General features: G+C 40.0%; 1 protein-coding gene and 1 long non-coding RNA gene across 3 annotated transcripts in view; one reads left to right on the top strand and one right to left on the bottom strand.

The window, feature by feature from the left end:
* Positions 1-17,373, top strand: part of LOC130541442 (uncharacterized) — a 75,983-nt gene that overhangs the window by 6,882 nt on the left and 51,728 nt on the right. The gene's annotated exons all lie outside the window — the stretch shown is intronic.
* The window catches only part of CNGA1 (cyclic nucleotide gated channel subunit alpha 1), an 84,805-nt gene continuing 77,500 nt past the window's right edge, over positions 10,069-17,373 (bottom strand). For both annotated transcript variants that reach the window (XM_014344683.5, XM_057302101.2), the window contains one exon: positions 10,069-16,367. In XM_014344683.5, the coding sequence (XP_014200169.3) occupies positions 14,959-16,367 (1,409 nt within the window). In that variant the 3' untranslated portion in view covers positions 10,069-14,958. The remainder of the gene's footprint in view (positions 16,368-17,373) is intronic.

Below are 17,373 nucleotides of genomic sequence, written 5' to 3'. Positions count from 1 at the left end.
GTTTCTTCATAGCATTGATGGTCTTTACAATTTGGCATGTTTTTGCAGTGGCTGGTACTGGTTGTTCCTTTCCACGTTTAGTGCTTCCTTCAGGAGCTGTTGTAAGGCAGGCCTGGTGGTGACAAAATCTCTCAGCATTTGCTTGTCTCTAAAGGATTTTATTTCTCCTTCACTGATGAAGCTTAGTTTGGCTGGATATGAAATTCTGCATTGAAAATTCTTTTGTTTAAGAATGTTGAATATTGGCCCCCACTCTCTTCTGGCTTGTAGGGTTTCTGCCAAGAGATCCACTGTTAGTCTGATGGGCTTCCCTTTGTGGGTAACCCGACCTTTCTCTCTGGCTGCCCTTAACATTTTTTCCTTCATTTCAACCTCAGTGCATCTGACAATTATGTGTCTTGGGGTTGCTCTTCTCGAGGAGTATCTTTGTAGTGTTCTCTGTATTTCCTGAATTTGAATGTTGGCCTGCCTTGCTAGGTTGGGGAAGTTCTCCTGGATAATATCCTGAAGAATGTTTTCTAACTTCTTTCCATTTTCCCCATCACCTTCAGGTATGCCAATTAAATGTAGATTTGGTCTTTTCAGATAGTCCCATATTTCTGGGAGGCTTTGTTTGTTTCTTTTCACTCTTTTTTCTCTAATGTTGTCTTCTCACTTTATTTCATTAATTTGATCTTCAATCACTGATATCCTTTCTTCCGCTTGATCGAATTGACTCATGAAGCTTGTGTATGCTTCACGCAGTTCTCGTACTGTGGTTTTCAGCTCCATCAGGTCATTTAAGCTTTTCTCTACACTGGTTATGCTAGTTAGCCATTCCTCTAATCTTTTTTCAAGGTTTTTAGCTTCCTTGCGATGGGTTAGAACATGCTCCTTTAGCGCAGAGAAGTTTGTTATTACTGATCTTCTGAAGCCTACTTCTGTCAACTCGTCAAACTCATTCTCCATCCAGTTTTGTTTCCTTGCTGGCGAGGAGTTGTGTTCCTTTGGAGGAGAAGAGGCATTCTGGTTTTTGGAATTTTCAGCCTTTCTGCTCTGGTTTCTCCCCATCTTTGTGGTCTAATCTACCTTTGGTCTTCGATGTTGGTGACCTACGGATGGGGTTTTGGTGTGGATGTCCTTTTTGTTGATGTTGATGCTATTCCTTTCTGTTCGTTAGTTTCCCTTCTAACAGACAGGACCCTCAGCTGCAGGTCTATTGGAGTTTGCTGGAGGTCCACTCCAGACCCTGTTTGCCTGGGTTTCACCAGTGGAGGCTGCAGAACAGCAAATATTGCTCCCTGATCCTTCCTTTGGAAGCTTCATCCCAGAGGGGCACCTGCCTGAATGAGGTGTCTGTGGCCCCTACTGGGAGGTGTCTCTCAGTCAGGCTACATGGGGTCAGGGACCCACTTTAGGAGGCACTCTGTCCATTATCGGATCTCGAACGCCATGCTGGGAGAACCACTGCTCTCTTCAGAGCTATCAGGCAGTCATGTTTAAGTCTGCAGGAGCTATCTGCTGCCTTTTGTTCAGATATGCCCTGCCCCCAGAGGTGGAATCTCGGGAGGCAGTAGGCCTTGCTGTGCTGCGGTGGGCTCCACCCAGTTCGAGCTTCCCTGCCACTTTGTTTACACTGTAAGCATAGAACTGCCTACTCAAGCCTCAGCAATGGTGGATGCCCCTTCCCCCACCAAGCTCCAGCATCCCAGGTTGATCTCAGACTGCTGCACTAGTAGCGAGTGAGGCTCCGTGGGCATGGGACCCTTTGAGCCAGGCACAGGAGGGAATCTCCTGGTCTGCCGGTTGCGAAGACTGTGGGAAAAGCACAATATTTGGGCAGCAGTCTACCATTCCTACAGGTACAGTCACTCACGGCTTCCCTTGGCTAGGAAAGGGAAATCCCCCGACCCCTTGTGCTTCCCGGGTGAGATGATGCCCCGCCCTGCTTCAGCTGTACCCACTTTCCAACCAGTCCCAACGAGATGAACCAGGTACCTCACTTGGAAATGCAGAAATCACATTTCTGCAGAAATGCAGAAATCACCTGCCTTCTGTGTTGATCTTGCTGGGAGCTGTAGAACAGAGCTGTTCCTATTCAGCAACTCCCCCATCAAAACAATTTCTTATTCAACATACTAGCAGAGCTAGGATTGCAAATGGGTAGTGTGACTCCTGGCCTATACTCTTAACCACCAGGCAAATGATGACTGTGTATATGCATTTAATGTTTACCTAGAAATTCCAGTTATTTTTAAAGTACCTAAACAGGGAAAGGGCTCATATAATCAGGATTTTTCCCCTGCCATATTATACAATTAAAAATGATAATCACAATAATCACTTTGGAATCAGAAATAATCTTTTTTGCTCGCTGAGTGAGAAAACAAACATTTGTTGTATTATCATTGTAAATTTTTGCAGTGGAGAGCTAGTATATATCATAAAGTGGAAGCATATGTAAGTTGAGAACGCATTTTCAAAAATTACCATTGCTTCTACAAGGAGAGCTACGAAACATTGCTGAAAGCCCTCATAGACAACATAAACAAATGGAAACACATTCCATGTTCATAGATTAGAATAATCAACTTGTGAAAAGGAACCTACTGCCCAAAGCAATCTACAGATTCAATGCAATTCCCATCAAACTACCAGCATCATTTTTTCTCAGAAGTAGAAAAAACAATCCTAAAATTCATGTGGAACCAAAAAGAGCCTGAACAGCCAAAGCAATCCTAAGCAAAAAGAACAAATCTGGAGACATCCTATTACTGGACTTCAAAGTATGCTACAAGGCTATAGATATCAAAACAACATGGTACTGGGAAAAAAAAAAAAGTAGATGCATAGACCAATGGAACAGAATAGAGAATTCAGATATAAAGCCAAATACATACAGCCAACTGATCTACAACAAAGCATACAAAAACATAAATTGGGAAATGGACACCCTATTTAATAAATGATGCTGAGAAAACTGGAAAGCCGCATGTAGAAGAATGAAACTGGATCCCTATCTCTCATCCTATCCAAAAATCAACTCGAGATGGACCGAGGACTAAAATATAAGACCTGAAACTAAAAATTCTAGAAGACGACGTTGGAAAAACTCTTCTAGACATTGGCCTAGGGAAATAATTCATGACTAAGACCCCAAAAGCAAATGCAACAAAAACAAAGATAAGTAAATGGAACCTAATTTAAAAGTTTCTGCACAGCAAAAGAAATAATCAGCAAAGTAAACAGACAACCCACAGAAGGGGAGAAAATATTTGCAAGATGCATCCAACAAAGGACTAGTTTCCAGAATCTACAAGGAACTCAAACAAATCAGCAAGAAAAAGAGAACAAATAATCCCATTAAAAAGTTGGCAAAGACCGGGCCTGGTGGCTCCATCTGTAATCCCAGCACTTTGGGAGGCTGAGGTGGGCGAATCGCTTGAGCTCAGGAGTTCGAGACCAGCCTGGACAACATAGTAAGACCCCCCATCTCCACTAAAAATACAAAAATTAGCCAGGTATAGTGGTGCACACCTGTAGTCTCAGCTACAACTGAGAGACTGAGGCTTAAGCATCACTTGAAACCAGGAGGCAGAGGTTGCAGTGAGCCGAGATTGCGCCACTGCACTGCAGCCTGGGCAACAAAGTGAGGCTCCCTCTGAAAAAAAAACAAAACAAGTGGACAAAATGGGCAAAGGACATGAATAGACATTTCTCAAAAGATGATCTACAATGGCCAAAAAACATGAAAAAATGCTCAACATCACTCATCATGGAAAAGCAAATTAAAACTGCAATGAGATACCACCCTACTCCTGCAAGAATGGCCATTATTAAAACATCAAAAAACAATAGATGTTTATATGGATGTGGGGAAAGGGAATGCTTACACACTGCTGGTAGGAATTTAAATTAGTACAACCTTTATGGGGAACAGTATGGAGATTCCTTAAAGAGCTAAAAGTAGATCTACCATTTGATCAAGCAATCCCACTACTAAATATCTACCCAAAGGAAAAGACGTCATCATATGAAAAAGACCCTTGTACACGTATGTTGACAGCAGCACAATACACAATTGCAAAGATGTGGAACCAACGTAAGTGCCCATCAACTAACGAGTGGACAAAGAAAATGTGGTGTATATACACCATGGAATACTACTCAGCCATTAAAGGAATGAAATAATACCTTTTGCAGAAACTTGGATGGAGATAGAGGCCATTACTCTAAGTAACACAGGAACGGAAAACCAAAAACTGTATGTTCACACTTATAAGTGGAAGCTAAGTTACAAGTAGGCAAAAACATACAGAGTGATACAATCGACTTTAGAGAATCAGATGGGGGAGGATAGGAGGGGGCTGAGGATAAAAAAAAACTACACATTAGATAACAATGTACACTACTCTGGCCATGGGTGGGCTAAAATCTCAGAATTCACCACTATATAATTCATCCATGTAACAAAAAAACCACTTGTACCCTGAAAGCTTTGGAAATAAAAAATTTTTTAAATATCATTGCTGTTATTTTTACTTTGAAATTTCAGATAGCATTTGAGAGAAACAGGTTTTTGTATTTATCAGAACAGATGGGTTAAATATTGAGAACTACAATTGTACATTTATATTTAATTTAATTTTTTAAAAAAGTATCCACAAGAATAGCTAAAAACAAAAAGACTGACAATACCAACTGTTTGCAAGAATGTGGAGAAACTAGAACTCTCATACTTTCTGGTAGGAATGGATATTGGTTCAAACACTCAAAAAATGTTTAGCAGCATCTACTAAAGCTAAACATGGCCCACTACTAAAGCACTATGACCAAGCAATTACACTTCTTTTTATGCACACACACGAAATGAGTGCATAGCTTCACAGAAACTCATGTTTATAGCAGGTATATTCAAGATAGCCAAAACCCAGAAGCAACTGTAATGTCATCAACAGGAGAATAGAAAAGTAAATTGTGATACATTAATAAAATACTATGCAAAAAGATGCGGGTTCCACAGGGCCAACTGGAGGAGTTGAGTATGCTTGGATTTGGGTATACATGGGGATCCTGGAACCATTCCCCAGAGTATACCAAGGGACGACTGTCATTGTATTTATTTATTCATTACTGACATGTTGTCTTAATATGGATTGTTTTTGCCAAAGTATTCATACGCAACTTCTCAAATACACTTATACTTGATAAGTACATCTATACTTAGGTAAACATTGTGCCAGTTACCAATGTATTGCCTCTCTGCTCCAATTCATGTTTACGTATATGCTGTGTAACAATTGACACTCCTTTCAGCATCTCCACAGAGCACGATGTTCTGTTTTTGCAGTAGAGGGCGCCGAAGAGGCACTGTGAGAAGGACCGTGGTCTCGCAGTGTTTCTGACTGCTACACAGAATGTCTGCGATCTTGCAGCCTCGGTCTGGACTGGCGACAACATTCCCGAGCAGTTTTCGCACGGGGAAACGGGCCCCAAAGCCCTCCGGCTCACCCCAGGTGCCCTAAACCACCACTCATTTTGCTACTGACATTTCCTCCCGCAAGTCCCAGCACCTGCCTCCACTCCCACCCATTGCAGATCCAGGCACAGCTCACCTGTATCCCAGCCCCTAATCTCTCTGTGCAAGCGCACCCTTATCACTGATTACTGTGTTCTACATGCATTCCAAAGAGTTACTTCCTACTTGCCCAGGACTGCAGACCAGCTCTGACTAGAACAGACCAGCAAGCGTCTTTGCTATCCAGTGTGCTGAACTACACCTTCTCCAATAAGATCTGAACTCTTATTGTCCTTCCTTGTGTACCTGCCCCCCCAGGTCTAGAATACCATAGTTTCCTTGTAGTTGTTCTTTTATCGAAGTTTAATAAATCTCTGTATTAAATGTAACCCAATGTGTGCTTTTTGTTGTTAATTGGACCCTGACTGACACAGGCACTGTATACATTTTATATCAATTTTACTTGAAATAGTAATATGACCCAACCAAACTTCAGGAATGAAAAGTAAAAGGAAAAAGAAAAAATATCATGAAGTGCAAATTTACCAGGCAAAATAAGAAAGCTGTTCTGCCATGGGTAGGGCAGAGGAAAATTAGAAAAATTAAATTATCACATTGACTTTCCTAGCCAGCCCTAACTTTAGGGGACTGAATCCTTTTTTGCACTACTTAGTAATACTCAAATTTAATGATTAAAAAAGTACTGCATAAATGAATTTCATTAAAATAAAGTAATTTGAACAAAACTGGACTATCATTTTACTTTTTTAGAATAACCTTCATAATAGAGAGAAAATAAACTAAGCACTCACCATATTTAATGTACATTTTTTCAAATACTCAGCTAAATAATTTGTCAATCAATAAGTAATGGAGTCTAACAGATATTCAGTATTGTCAGGCACTGGACAGACATACTCAGAGATGGGAAGGGTTCACTGTATGTAAAGTACAAAGGTAAGGATAAAGAGGTCATGAAGTTGCTGAGAACTAAGAAAATGATTAAGGGAAAGGTGAGATTTGAATGGAAGGAGGCATTCTGAGTGGTAGGGATGTCATGAGTCAAGGTTTAAATATGAAAATAAGCATAGCCCGTGCTTGGGATCAGAATGGAGAAAATTCTGTTGAATCCCACAGCCAAGGTGATAAATAGGGTTAGCAAAGGCCTTGAAAACAGAAGTAGAAAAGTTTGGTCTCAATGTTGATGGTAGATAACCATTATGAGGTTTAAGAGAAGGGAGGTAACATCATAAAAGCAATATTTTTCAGGAAAACTAATATAGAGATAGGATGCTTTGAGATGGGGAGGGCCTTGTGGTAGAATGGCCAACTAGAATTAAAATTGTAGTAGGTCTGACCCCCGGTTTACAAATTCAGATGTGCAAATAATAATGCTTCAGTAATTCTAGTCTTTCAATCAACTTAATTTGAGCTCTTGAGTTTTATCTTTCCAGGATGGGTTGGAAAATTTACCTGTTTATTAATTAAATCAAGAAATGTTTATTGATCCCCTATTATATCCCAGGCACTTTCCAGGCACTGGAAATGAGCAATACATAAAATAAAGGACCTGTACTCATGGAACTTTCGTTTTAGTAGAGAAGACAGATAATAAACATATAATGTCAAATTATGATCTGTGCACGCAGATAAGGTGAAGACGGTTTGAATTTAAATCAGGTAGTTCCAGAAACCACTGTAATAGGGTGACATTTGAACAGAGACCTGAATAAAGGGACAGCATAAGCCACTGGATACTGGGGGAAGAATTTCCCCAGATGAGGAAATGGAAAGTATAAGGACCAAGAAAAAGTAATATATTTGGTGTATTTCAGGAACAGCAGGCAGGCTGATCTCACTGAAAGAGAATGAGCAGGCAGAAGAGTTGTAGGCAATTAAACTGGAGAGGTAATCAAAAGTCCTTTAATAGGTAGGACTATGGTGGGAATTTTTTATTTAATTTTTAGCAAGCTGAAGCAAGGGAGTGACATGATCTAATAATGTTTTTAAATGATCACAGTGGTTACTACAGGGAAATGGACCATTGCTGGAAGGGAAGCAAGAGTGAAATTAAAGAGACCTGTTAAGAGGCTACTGTACTTGTTTAGGTGAAAGGTGGTGGTTTGGACTAGGAGTAGAAAAGGTGAGTTACGGTCAGATTCAGGTTATATTTTGAAGATTGAGTTGACAACATTTTCTGACAGATTAGATATTAGGTATGAGACTAAGAGGCAAGAAAAGATGACCCAAAGTTTTTCACCTGAAGAAGTGGTAGGTGCCATTTACTAAGATGGAGAATATTAGGGAAGGAACGGATTTGAGGACAATATCATGAGTTCTGTTTAGGGCACATCAAGTTCTCACCAAAGAATATATCAAGTATGTAGTTGAATATGCAAGTCTGGAGTTCAGAGGAGAGGGTGGAGATATAAATTTGGCAGTCTTCAACATATAGACATTATAAAGTGTCATAAGATATATGAGCTCACTTATGGAGTGAATATCATGGCTACACAATACTTTGATAAAGACCTGACGATTAGGAGAAAGCAAGGGAGATGGAAGTTCAGGCAGAGAACTGACCAAAAGCCAAGTGAAGAAAGTGTTTCAAGAAAGAGGGAGTGATCATTTCTGTCAAGTGTTACCAAGTGGTCTAATAAGTCTTGGACTGAGAACTGACCATTAGATTTAGCCATATAGGGGTCACTGGTGACCTTGATGAGAGGTTTCAGTGGAGTGGCAGTAGCAAGTCTTAATTCTGTCAGATTCAAGAAAGAACAATAAGAAAAAAATTCTACAAGAACAAATGCTACAAAATAGTTTTACAAGAAAGGAGAACAAAGAAAAAGGGTGTTAACAGGAAACAGAAATGGGGTCAAGCATCAGGTATTAATATTTGAGGCATTGTGCACTATGGGGACTATCCCATAGAGAAGGAAAAAGTGATAACACATGGGAGGTGGAGTGGAAGATAGTAGAAAAGAGGATCTAGAAACTTGTGCACAAGTGAAAGTTGTAAACTTTCCATAGGAACTTGTAGTGTTTGTCCATCGTGACATACTTATCTCAGACATTCTTCAGCCCGGCCCCCATCCTGGATACTGTAGTGGAAAGTCACTAAGATCTAATGTGATCGCCACTGCACTGGAGAATGCTTCTAGTTATTGTCATCAGAGTGCAGCGCCCACATGTCCATATGGTATGGATCCTTCAGGTGCAGTGGCTCTTTGTTCAGGGCTGTGTTTTGAGCATGAGACTCTTTTGGAAACTGGAAACTTCAGGTCTGGGGTCCATATTTCTCTTAGCCTTTGTGTTTCTGGACTAGAATCCCATGTCCCCTCCCCATCACTATTTATTCACATATGGCAACTATTCTCTAGACCTTCTGATAAAATATACTCAGGGTTCACGAAGCAGAAATTCGTTCAACTATCTATGCTCAGATGCCTCGTCATTTTCTACAAATGCAAGAAAATATTTCTCAAAAGTTATTTCTAATGAAACCAAACCTCTTTGGCATATTTTTGCAATTCCTTACTGGCTACAAAACTCCTTATGTAGGTCTCAATTGCATTTGATTTCTTAGAGCCAATCATTTTTAAAGTATAATTTGAATTATTCTACCCTAAGTGTACTCCAGTGGAATTTATTCAAACTGAATTTATCCAATGGAGTTTATCCATACTAAGTAAAGCCCATCCACCGGTATTTTTCCTCTTTAGGCATTGTGAAATTACATGTGAATGGAAAAATGGAAATACTGGTAATGTAGATCAATTAATTATCAGGGTTTTTTTGTTTTGTTTTGTTTTGTTTTTTTGTAAAGTGAGGAGCTGGAAGTGATTTATTAAATTTTAAAATGAGTGGGGAAAATTATATTCCTATCCTAGAGACCCCCTGATAACAGTGGGCAAATGTTCATCCCTTGAGTGCCACTGGGTGGCTCATCTATCATTCTTTCTGAGGAGAGTAAGCAATGATACCACTGGGGGAGATCATGGAACACCATGGACTTTGGTGCCACCAAAGTACCTGCACTCCTTGGCATCATGAGTCTTTGTGACAAATCCAGGAAACAGGCTCCCTGCTCTCTGAAGAAATAACTCAAGCAGCTCTTTGGACCAAGTCCAAGGTTGTCTGAAGCTCAGCCCAGATAAAACAAAAATGAACCTGATTGGAAAGAGGAGAAGTTGGAATCTTTGTGAGAAACCCAGGTAAACAGGCTCCCTGCTCTCTGAAGAAATAACCCAAGTAGCTCATTGGACCAAGTCCAAGACTGGCTGAAGCTCAGCCCAGATAAAACAAAAATGAATCTAATTGGAAAGAGGAGAAATTGGCAATCTGACAAGAAATCCAATATCAACTCTTTTAAGAACGAACATTGTCAGGCTGGTGAGTAATTTTGTGGTAAATTGCTATTTTCAGAATCCCAAAGGGATACATTGATGAAAAATGCATTCGTTCATCTCTAACCAGTCAGGAAATCAAGAGACAGACATAAAATGTAATTCTATAAAGCATTGTCCCAAATTCACTCAACATGCACTCTGGCCAGCTTAAAGTAGAAACATATGGATAACAGGCATGTTATCACCAAGTAGAACCCCATAAGGCATTCAACTTGGTTTGTGTAGAAAGCAATCAAGTCCAATGTCATAGTGAAGTAAGCACTGAACCCAGGGTCAAAAGTCCAGGCTTTGCCACTGAACTAGCTGTGTGAATTTATACTGAACTCTTCTCTTTTTATTTTTTTGAAATAGTTCAAACATACCAAAAATTATAGAGAGCAATATACAGATATCTGTAGCTAGCTTTATCAAATCTTAACATTTGGATCCATTTGTTTTAAAAGATATGAAAGAGCACAGACAGCTGAAGTGCTAGGTATTTCTCACCCTCCCTCCCATCTCATTGTCCTTCATCCCCCACAGAAGTAAGCACTACTCTGATTTCTGTCATCTGCCATTCTCCTGGCTGATATTAAACGTCTATATCATATGTGCAGATTCATAAACACGATTTAATGCTTTGTGTTTCTTTGTAAATTTTGTATAGGTGATATTGTGTGTACACTTAAAAGTCAGCACTGACCAGGTGTGGTGGCTCATGCCTGTAATCCCAGCACTTTAGGAGGCCGAGGCTGGCAGATCGCTTGAGCTCAGGAGTTAAGTAAGACCAGCCTGGGCAACATGGTGAAACCCCAACTCTACAAAAAATACAAAAATTAACCCAGCATGGTGGCAGATGCCTGTAATCCCAGCTACTTGGGAGGCTGAGGCAGGAGAATTGCTTGAACCTGGGAGGCAGAGGTTGCAGTGAGCTGAGATCATGCCACTGCACTCCAGCCTGGGTGACAGAGCATGGCTCCCTCTCAAAAAAAAAATGTAGCCAGGCCTGATGGCACATGCCTGTCTGTAGGCCCAGCTACTCAGGAGGCTGAGGCAGGAGGATCGTTTTAACCCAGGAGGCAGAGGTTGCAATGAGCCAAGATTGTAGCCGCTACACTACAGCCTGGGAGAGGGGAGTAAACCCTAACTAAAAAAAAAAAAAAGAAAAGCTGGGTGCAGTGGCTCACCCCTGTAATCCCAGCACATTGGGAGGATGAGGTGGGCAGACCACGAGGTCAGGCGATTGAGACCAGCCTGGCCAACGTGGTGAAACTCCGTCTCCACTAAAAATACAAAAGTTAGCCAGGCGTGGTGGCATGTGTGTGTAGGTCCAAGTAGGTCCAAGTTCTTGTCTCCTGACCAGGAAGAATTAGGCACATGGACACTGCAGAGTGAGTGGAGTAGAATTTATTAAGCGAAAGGAAAGCTCTCAGCAAAGAGGGGACGTGGGGTTGTGGGGGTGGTTCCCCTACCCAAAGGCGGGAAAAAGTCCCCCAGTATGGCTGAGCTTGGGGCCTTTTATGGGCTCAGAATAGGAAGTGCATGCTGATGGTTTGTGAGTATGCAAAAAAGATTAAAGTGAAGACATCACTCAAAGGTGGGCACAACAGTGTAGAAAACCAACAGAAAAGGGTAGGTATATGTAAAGTAGGTGAAGGGTGGGGATCAATCAGAGGAAAGCATGCCAAACGGAAAGACAAGTTCTCAATCTGGTCTGAGAATTTAACTTGTAGCTTGGCTTTCAGGCTTTAAACTGTCTTCAGCTTGGAGGTGGTGTTTCACCAGGGACCTGCCCCTATCTGCCTAGGCATGTGGCTGCCTCCTGCCTCCCTTAGTGAGACTCAGTTTAAAAAAAAAAATTCCCACTCTCACTCAGTTTCTAATACTCTACATTCTCAACAATCTTACTATTGCCTGGCCATGATTTTTGTATTTGTAAAATGAGTAGGGATGGACTAGATGATCTCTGAGGCCTTTCTACATTCTCCTTTCCCTTTCCTTGAATTCCCCACTTTCTTTCTTCTTCACCTAGAGATAAACTAGTTTAGGGAATATCAAACTATTTCTTTTGAGTCTACACACCTGTTGATTCATATTTTGTATTCTGAACAGTCTATAAACCTGGGCATCCAATAACACAGTTTCAGTTAACACGAAGAAGAACATTACCTAAATTTACAGTGTCCTAAGTAGGCTTATTTCCAATACTGTTAAATCAGTAGTTTTAAGACTTTTTAAAGCAATGGACTTTTTAAAAATAAAAATGTAAACTTAATTTTAATATAAACACCATTTGCTCCATTTTGTCCCCTTTTGTTTATCTCTAGTACATGTCTTAAACATCAGCAAGCTTTTTGTAATGTAATTATTATTATTCCCTTGGTGAACTTCCTAAAATTAAGAAATACTCAAATGCTTCAATGTGTCATATTACTTTATCAATTAAATTTAAATTTTAAATTTTATTTGATTATGTTTTCAGTTCAAACTAGTATATAGTTTGCTATACTAAAATCTTCTGGAAATATTTGTGTCAGAGAAATATTACTCTTTATTGCCAAAGACCACTGATTACACCGCTTGTAATCTCTAAACAGCTTCGGGCTTTCAAGGTTATAATTGTAGACCTACATTGCCACCTAATGGTAGGAAGCTTAATCACACCATATTTTAAGTTGGAAACGGGGTTTTTTTTTTTTTTTTAATGTATGCAAAATGTTAAAGCAGTCTCTTCCTATGAGAACTCTATATTATAATAGAGTTGGCAGAAGAACAGGGTAAACACTCACCAGACATATTGGCAAGACTAGAGATTGAATTTCTATTCCCTCACTGATCTACCATCTCTGAGTCCCAGCTCCTCTCAGACACAGGTATTAAGGATCTTCAGATTTCATCCTACCCACCTCCCCACCCTCACTCCTGTCCTTATGCCAAACCTGTTCTAGTCCTCATATGTTAAGATGCTAGTTCTGGATGACCAATTGGCGTCTAGAATCAACTTGGAATACGGCTGGTGTCTGGGTTGCTAAAAGGTGAGTTCCTGCTTTAGCATCCACATGTACCCAAGTCAACACTCTTATCATGAATTTCCCTAAAGCTATATGTTTCCTGTCTTTAAAAAAACTCCCTGATGAAGCTGGAATCCAATTATGAACCTCTGCATTGCACCCCAGGTGCCTGTAAACTAAAGCCCACAGTGCAATTTCAGCACATCAGATTCCTCTCTACATGGAGGAGTCATGAAAAAAAGAATAGTTGGCTAAATTCACCTTACCCCAAGACTTTGAGCCAAGAATCAGCCACCTGTCCAATGTAAGCATCAGCAAGACTATAGAGCTTGGGCCAGGGGTCACCAAATCAGAATCCTTGGCTGTATCTCTAGCCCAGATGAGAGTCAAAGTATTCACCCTAGTCCTGGATGCTGTAATTAGGGGTGCTTCTTCTTGGGAGCCAGCTCTAAGCCAGGTATGTAACCCTCATTCTCCCTATCTTACCATATCTATCTGGTATGGGTAGCCAGTAAGCCTCTTTACACTGTCTTAGAGGTTTTTATAACAGGCAAGAAATGGCACAGAGAAAAAGAACAAAACGCAGATGAAGAAGTAATAACAAGAACAAGAAGAAAAAGAAAGGAAAAGGAGAACTTGTGTCAGAGAGAAATACATTATGGTATTATATACAACGCACCCACTCCAGGACTAGACATTTCTGTAGTGAAGAAATACTTGCCAGCTGATATTGAAGGAACAGCCAAGATGAATGAAACACAGGACTTCAAAGACATAATGTATAGTTCAATGGATATTCTACTGGTACAATAGAATAAAATATGCCATCGGCATACCCCAAGCAAGGTCTGTTTAAGTATCTGAAATGTCAAATTAACAAGAAGCCATTTTTAGTCATGTCATTATAGATAGGGATAGAAATCTTCTAGTGATCTGTGTTAAGAAAGATTTTTTGAGCCACATCTGGGTTCAGCAGAAGATGGCTGATTGATTAGCAATGTTTTCCACATTCACACACTTGCCAGATAGTTTCCTTTTCTTTTCTAGGACCATCCTCTCATTAACTCTTTCCTGGTTCTCTACATGCATGCTTCTCAAGCTTCAACATGAATATGAAACACTTGCTAAGATGCAGATTCTGATGCAGTAGGTAGGGGTAGAGCCCAGGATTCTGCATTTCTGAGAAGCTCCCAGGTGATGCTCATGGTGGTCTCCAGAAATTTCAAGTCGCCTTTTTTAACATTATGACAATTTCCCTTGTTAATCATCCAGAAATATTATTACTTTATCCCTTTTTCTTACTGCTGGCCAGGCAGAGAAGTAAAAAAATAGCCACTGCTGTCAGGTCTTAATAATCAGAAAAAAATTAAAATTTAATATAAAAGATTCCTAAAACATTTTATGATTTTCAATGTAATATATCTCTATATCTATGTGTGTGTGTATATATATATTCATAAAGTCTGATTTATCATGCTTTATTGGTAAAAAGTTTCTCTCAACCACTCTTTCTCAGTCCTAGACTACAAAAATGATTGATTTTCCTTAAAATGACCCTGAAGTTCTGCAAGATCCTAAACTGCCTGCTAAATTATCAAATAACTCATTTTCACTACAGTTGCATAATTAATTTTACTTTATTGCAGTCTAATTTTTAAAAATGTTATCCCAAATATGATGTACATGGTAATTCTCAGTTACTTCAAATACGCTTCACTCAACAATGGAAATGGCATGAAAGTGAGGGCTACTTATTCATTTTTATGAAGAATATTACATAAAATGAGCATATGTGAAAAAATCAGAAAATACAGACACTGACAAGTTAATCAGTTTATATCTTTGCACATTATCAGTTGTGAAAAATCCCAAGATATAAAGCTTTTTTAATCATAGTATCTCTCAGAGAGGGTGTGGGCCTTGTACCTTGCACCAAAGCACATTTTCCTCATGGAAAAATTTCCCAACTGAGTCTTCCTCTTCTTTTAAATTTTAGTTGATGTCAGTCATAGGATCAAAAGGATCATGAGGCATGTCCCTGTTAATGACCAGCTTTTCGGTTCTATGTAGAGTCGATGGGCCCACTTTCCGCTCCAAGTCCCTCAATACTTGAAAATTCTGTGTCAATAAGCGGTTTCAGAAATTTCTCAACCTTGGCTAATCTTTGTTTCAGTTTCTGCTGCATGGACTCATACTCAGCCAAGATTCGGGCAAACCTTGTTTGCAGGAGGTCTACTGACCCCTCCATTCGAGTAACCTTCTCTTCAAGATCTTTAGGATCACTGCCAGCATTTGCAATATTTAGATCCAGTAGACCATCTTTCATTAAAATCTGCTTCCCTTTCTCTTCCAGCATAGTTTTGGCATCTGGGTACTCAGTTAGAGCTTCCATGAGGTCATCTTTTGAGAGACAGAACAGGTCTGAGTAGCCAATACTTTTAATATTGGCCGTTCTTCGATTGCCAGCTTTGCTCCCTTTAATGTTAAGAATGCTGATCTCACCGAAGTAGCTGCCATCGCTCAATACCACAAACTGAGTGACTCCATCATCTGCCACCACAGCGAGTTTGCCTTCCTTGATAATGTACATCTCTCGTCCGATATCCCCTTTCTTGCAAATATAATCTCCAGGACTGTAGACTTGGGGTTGCAATTTCAAGACCAACTCTACCAACAGACCAGCTTCACAATCAGCAAAAATGCGTACCTTTTTTAATGTGTCTAAGTGAACGTTGATGGCAATTTCTGCTCTTAGTTTATCAGGTAGATACTTTAAGACTTCTTTCTCATCAACTGTTTTTTTGTTGGTCCACAGGTAGTCAAACCATTTAATAACCCTCTTTTCCATATCTTTGCTTACATTTCGAAAATGCATATATTGCTTGATAGCATCAATTCTTGCTTGAAATTCTGCTCTGGCTGCATTCATGTTGGAAATCATAGAACCTATGTTACCAACGATGGTAGCAAAAATTAACACTCCAATTAGGAAATCAACCACCACAAAGACATACTCAGAATCCCTCACGGGAGGGGGTGTTTCACCAATAGTAGTCAAAGTCAGTGTAGACCAGTAAAGGCTGTATACATATTTTCTAGCCAAACGGCCAAATTCAGGATCATTAATATCAGGGTAGACCCATGTATCATTTCCAAATCCAATAGCTTTAGAAATAGAGTAGAACACACATGCATTCCAGTGGATAATGATGACGATATACATAACAAGGTTGGAAATCCTGAAGATGTTTGGATAGTTTGTCCTTGTTTCTGTTCTCTGGAAGAACTCAAACATACGAGAGAACCGTAACAACCTGTTTAATCTAATTTCTGGATAGTTCCACCCTAACTTAAAATATAGCAAATCAGTTGGTATCAGTGACAGAACATCAAGTTTAAATTGCAAGTTGGATTTATATTTATTTATGAGTTTAAGTTCTTCCTTTACCAGCAGCCCTTGTTCTAGGTAACCTAAAATAGAAAATAAAATCAATTCAGTGTTTCTCCTTTTTATGTCATTGTGAATTTTTGTGAATAACTGTCAATTAACTTTGTTGAGGTCAACAGAAAAATTCATTTTCAATAAATATGCCTTTAACAATGTAATAAAATACAAATACTAATAAACCTATGGCTGTAGAAAATATTCTGCTGTAGAAATAAAAGGTAAAATTTTGGCCAGACAGCTCACATCTGTAATCCCAGTGCTTTGGGAGGCTGAGACCCAATATCACTTGAGCCTGGGAGTTCGAGGCTGCAGTGAGCCATGATAGCACTACTGCATTCCAGCCTGGGCAACAGCGAGACCCTGTCTCAAAAAAAAAAAAGAAAAAAAGAAAAATTTTGTAAGTGCAAAAGTGAGAGTGTACAAATCTCTCAAGGTCTATCATCTCCATCCAGGTAAAGGCATTCCTTTCATGAGTAGCATTCTTGTGATATTGTGAGATATATATATATTTGGTCCCTGGCACAGAACTCTTAAAACTCTTGTAATTTCCTAAGCAATATGGTTACTAAGTGCATTTTTTTTTTTTTTTTTGAGTCAGAGTCTTGCTCTGTCACCTAGGCTGGAGTGCAGTGGTGCAATCTCGTCTTGCTGCAACCTCCGCCTCTGGCTTCAAGCAATTCTTCTGCCTCAGCCTCCTGAGTAGCTAGGACTACAGGCGCGTGCCACCACGCCCAGCTAATTTTTGTATTTTTAGTAGAGACAGGGTTTCACCATATTGGCCAGGCTGGTCTTCATCTCCTGACCTCGTGATCCACCTGCCTTGGCCTCCCAAAGTGCTGGGATTACAGGCATGAGCAACTGAGCGCGGCCCTAAGTCCATCTTTTGTTGTGGTATTTGGTTCTTGACCCCAGTTCCTGAAACAGAGCTCTTTATCCCTTGATATTTCCTGGGTGATAGAAATGTCTTTTGTTCTGGCCAGGTGTAGTGGCTTACACCTGTAATCCCAGCACTTTGGAAGGCTGAGGCAG

This window comes from Pan paniscus, chromosome 3, assembly GCF_029289425.2.
Source record: "Pan paniscus chromosome 3, NHGRI_mPanPan1-v2.0_pri, whole genome shotgun sequence".
In the NCBI taxonomy this organism is placed as follows: domain Eukaryota; kingdom Metazoa; phylum Chordata; class Mammalia; order Primates; family Hominidae; genus Pan; species Pan paniscus.
The sequence above is the reverse complement of the archived record's forward strand: the minus strand, read 5'-3'. Positions and strand labels throughout refer to the sequence as shown.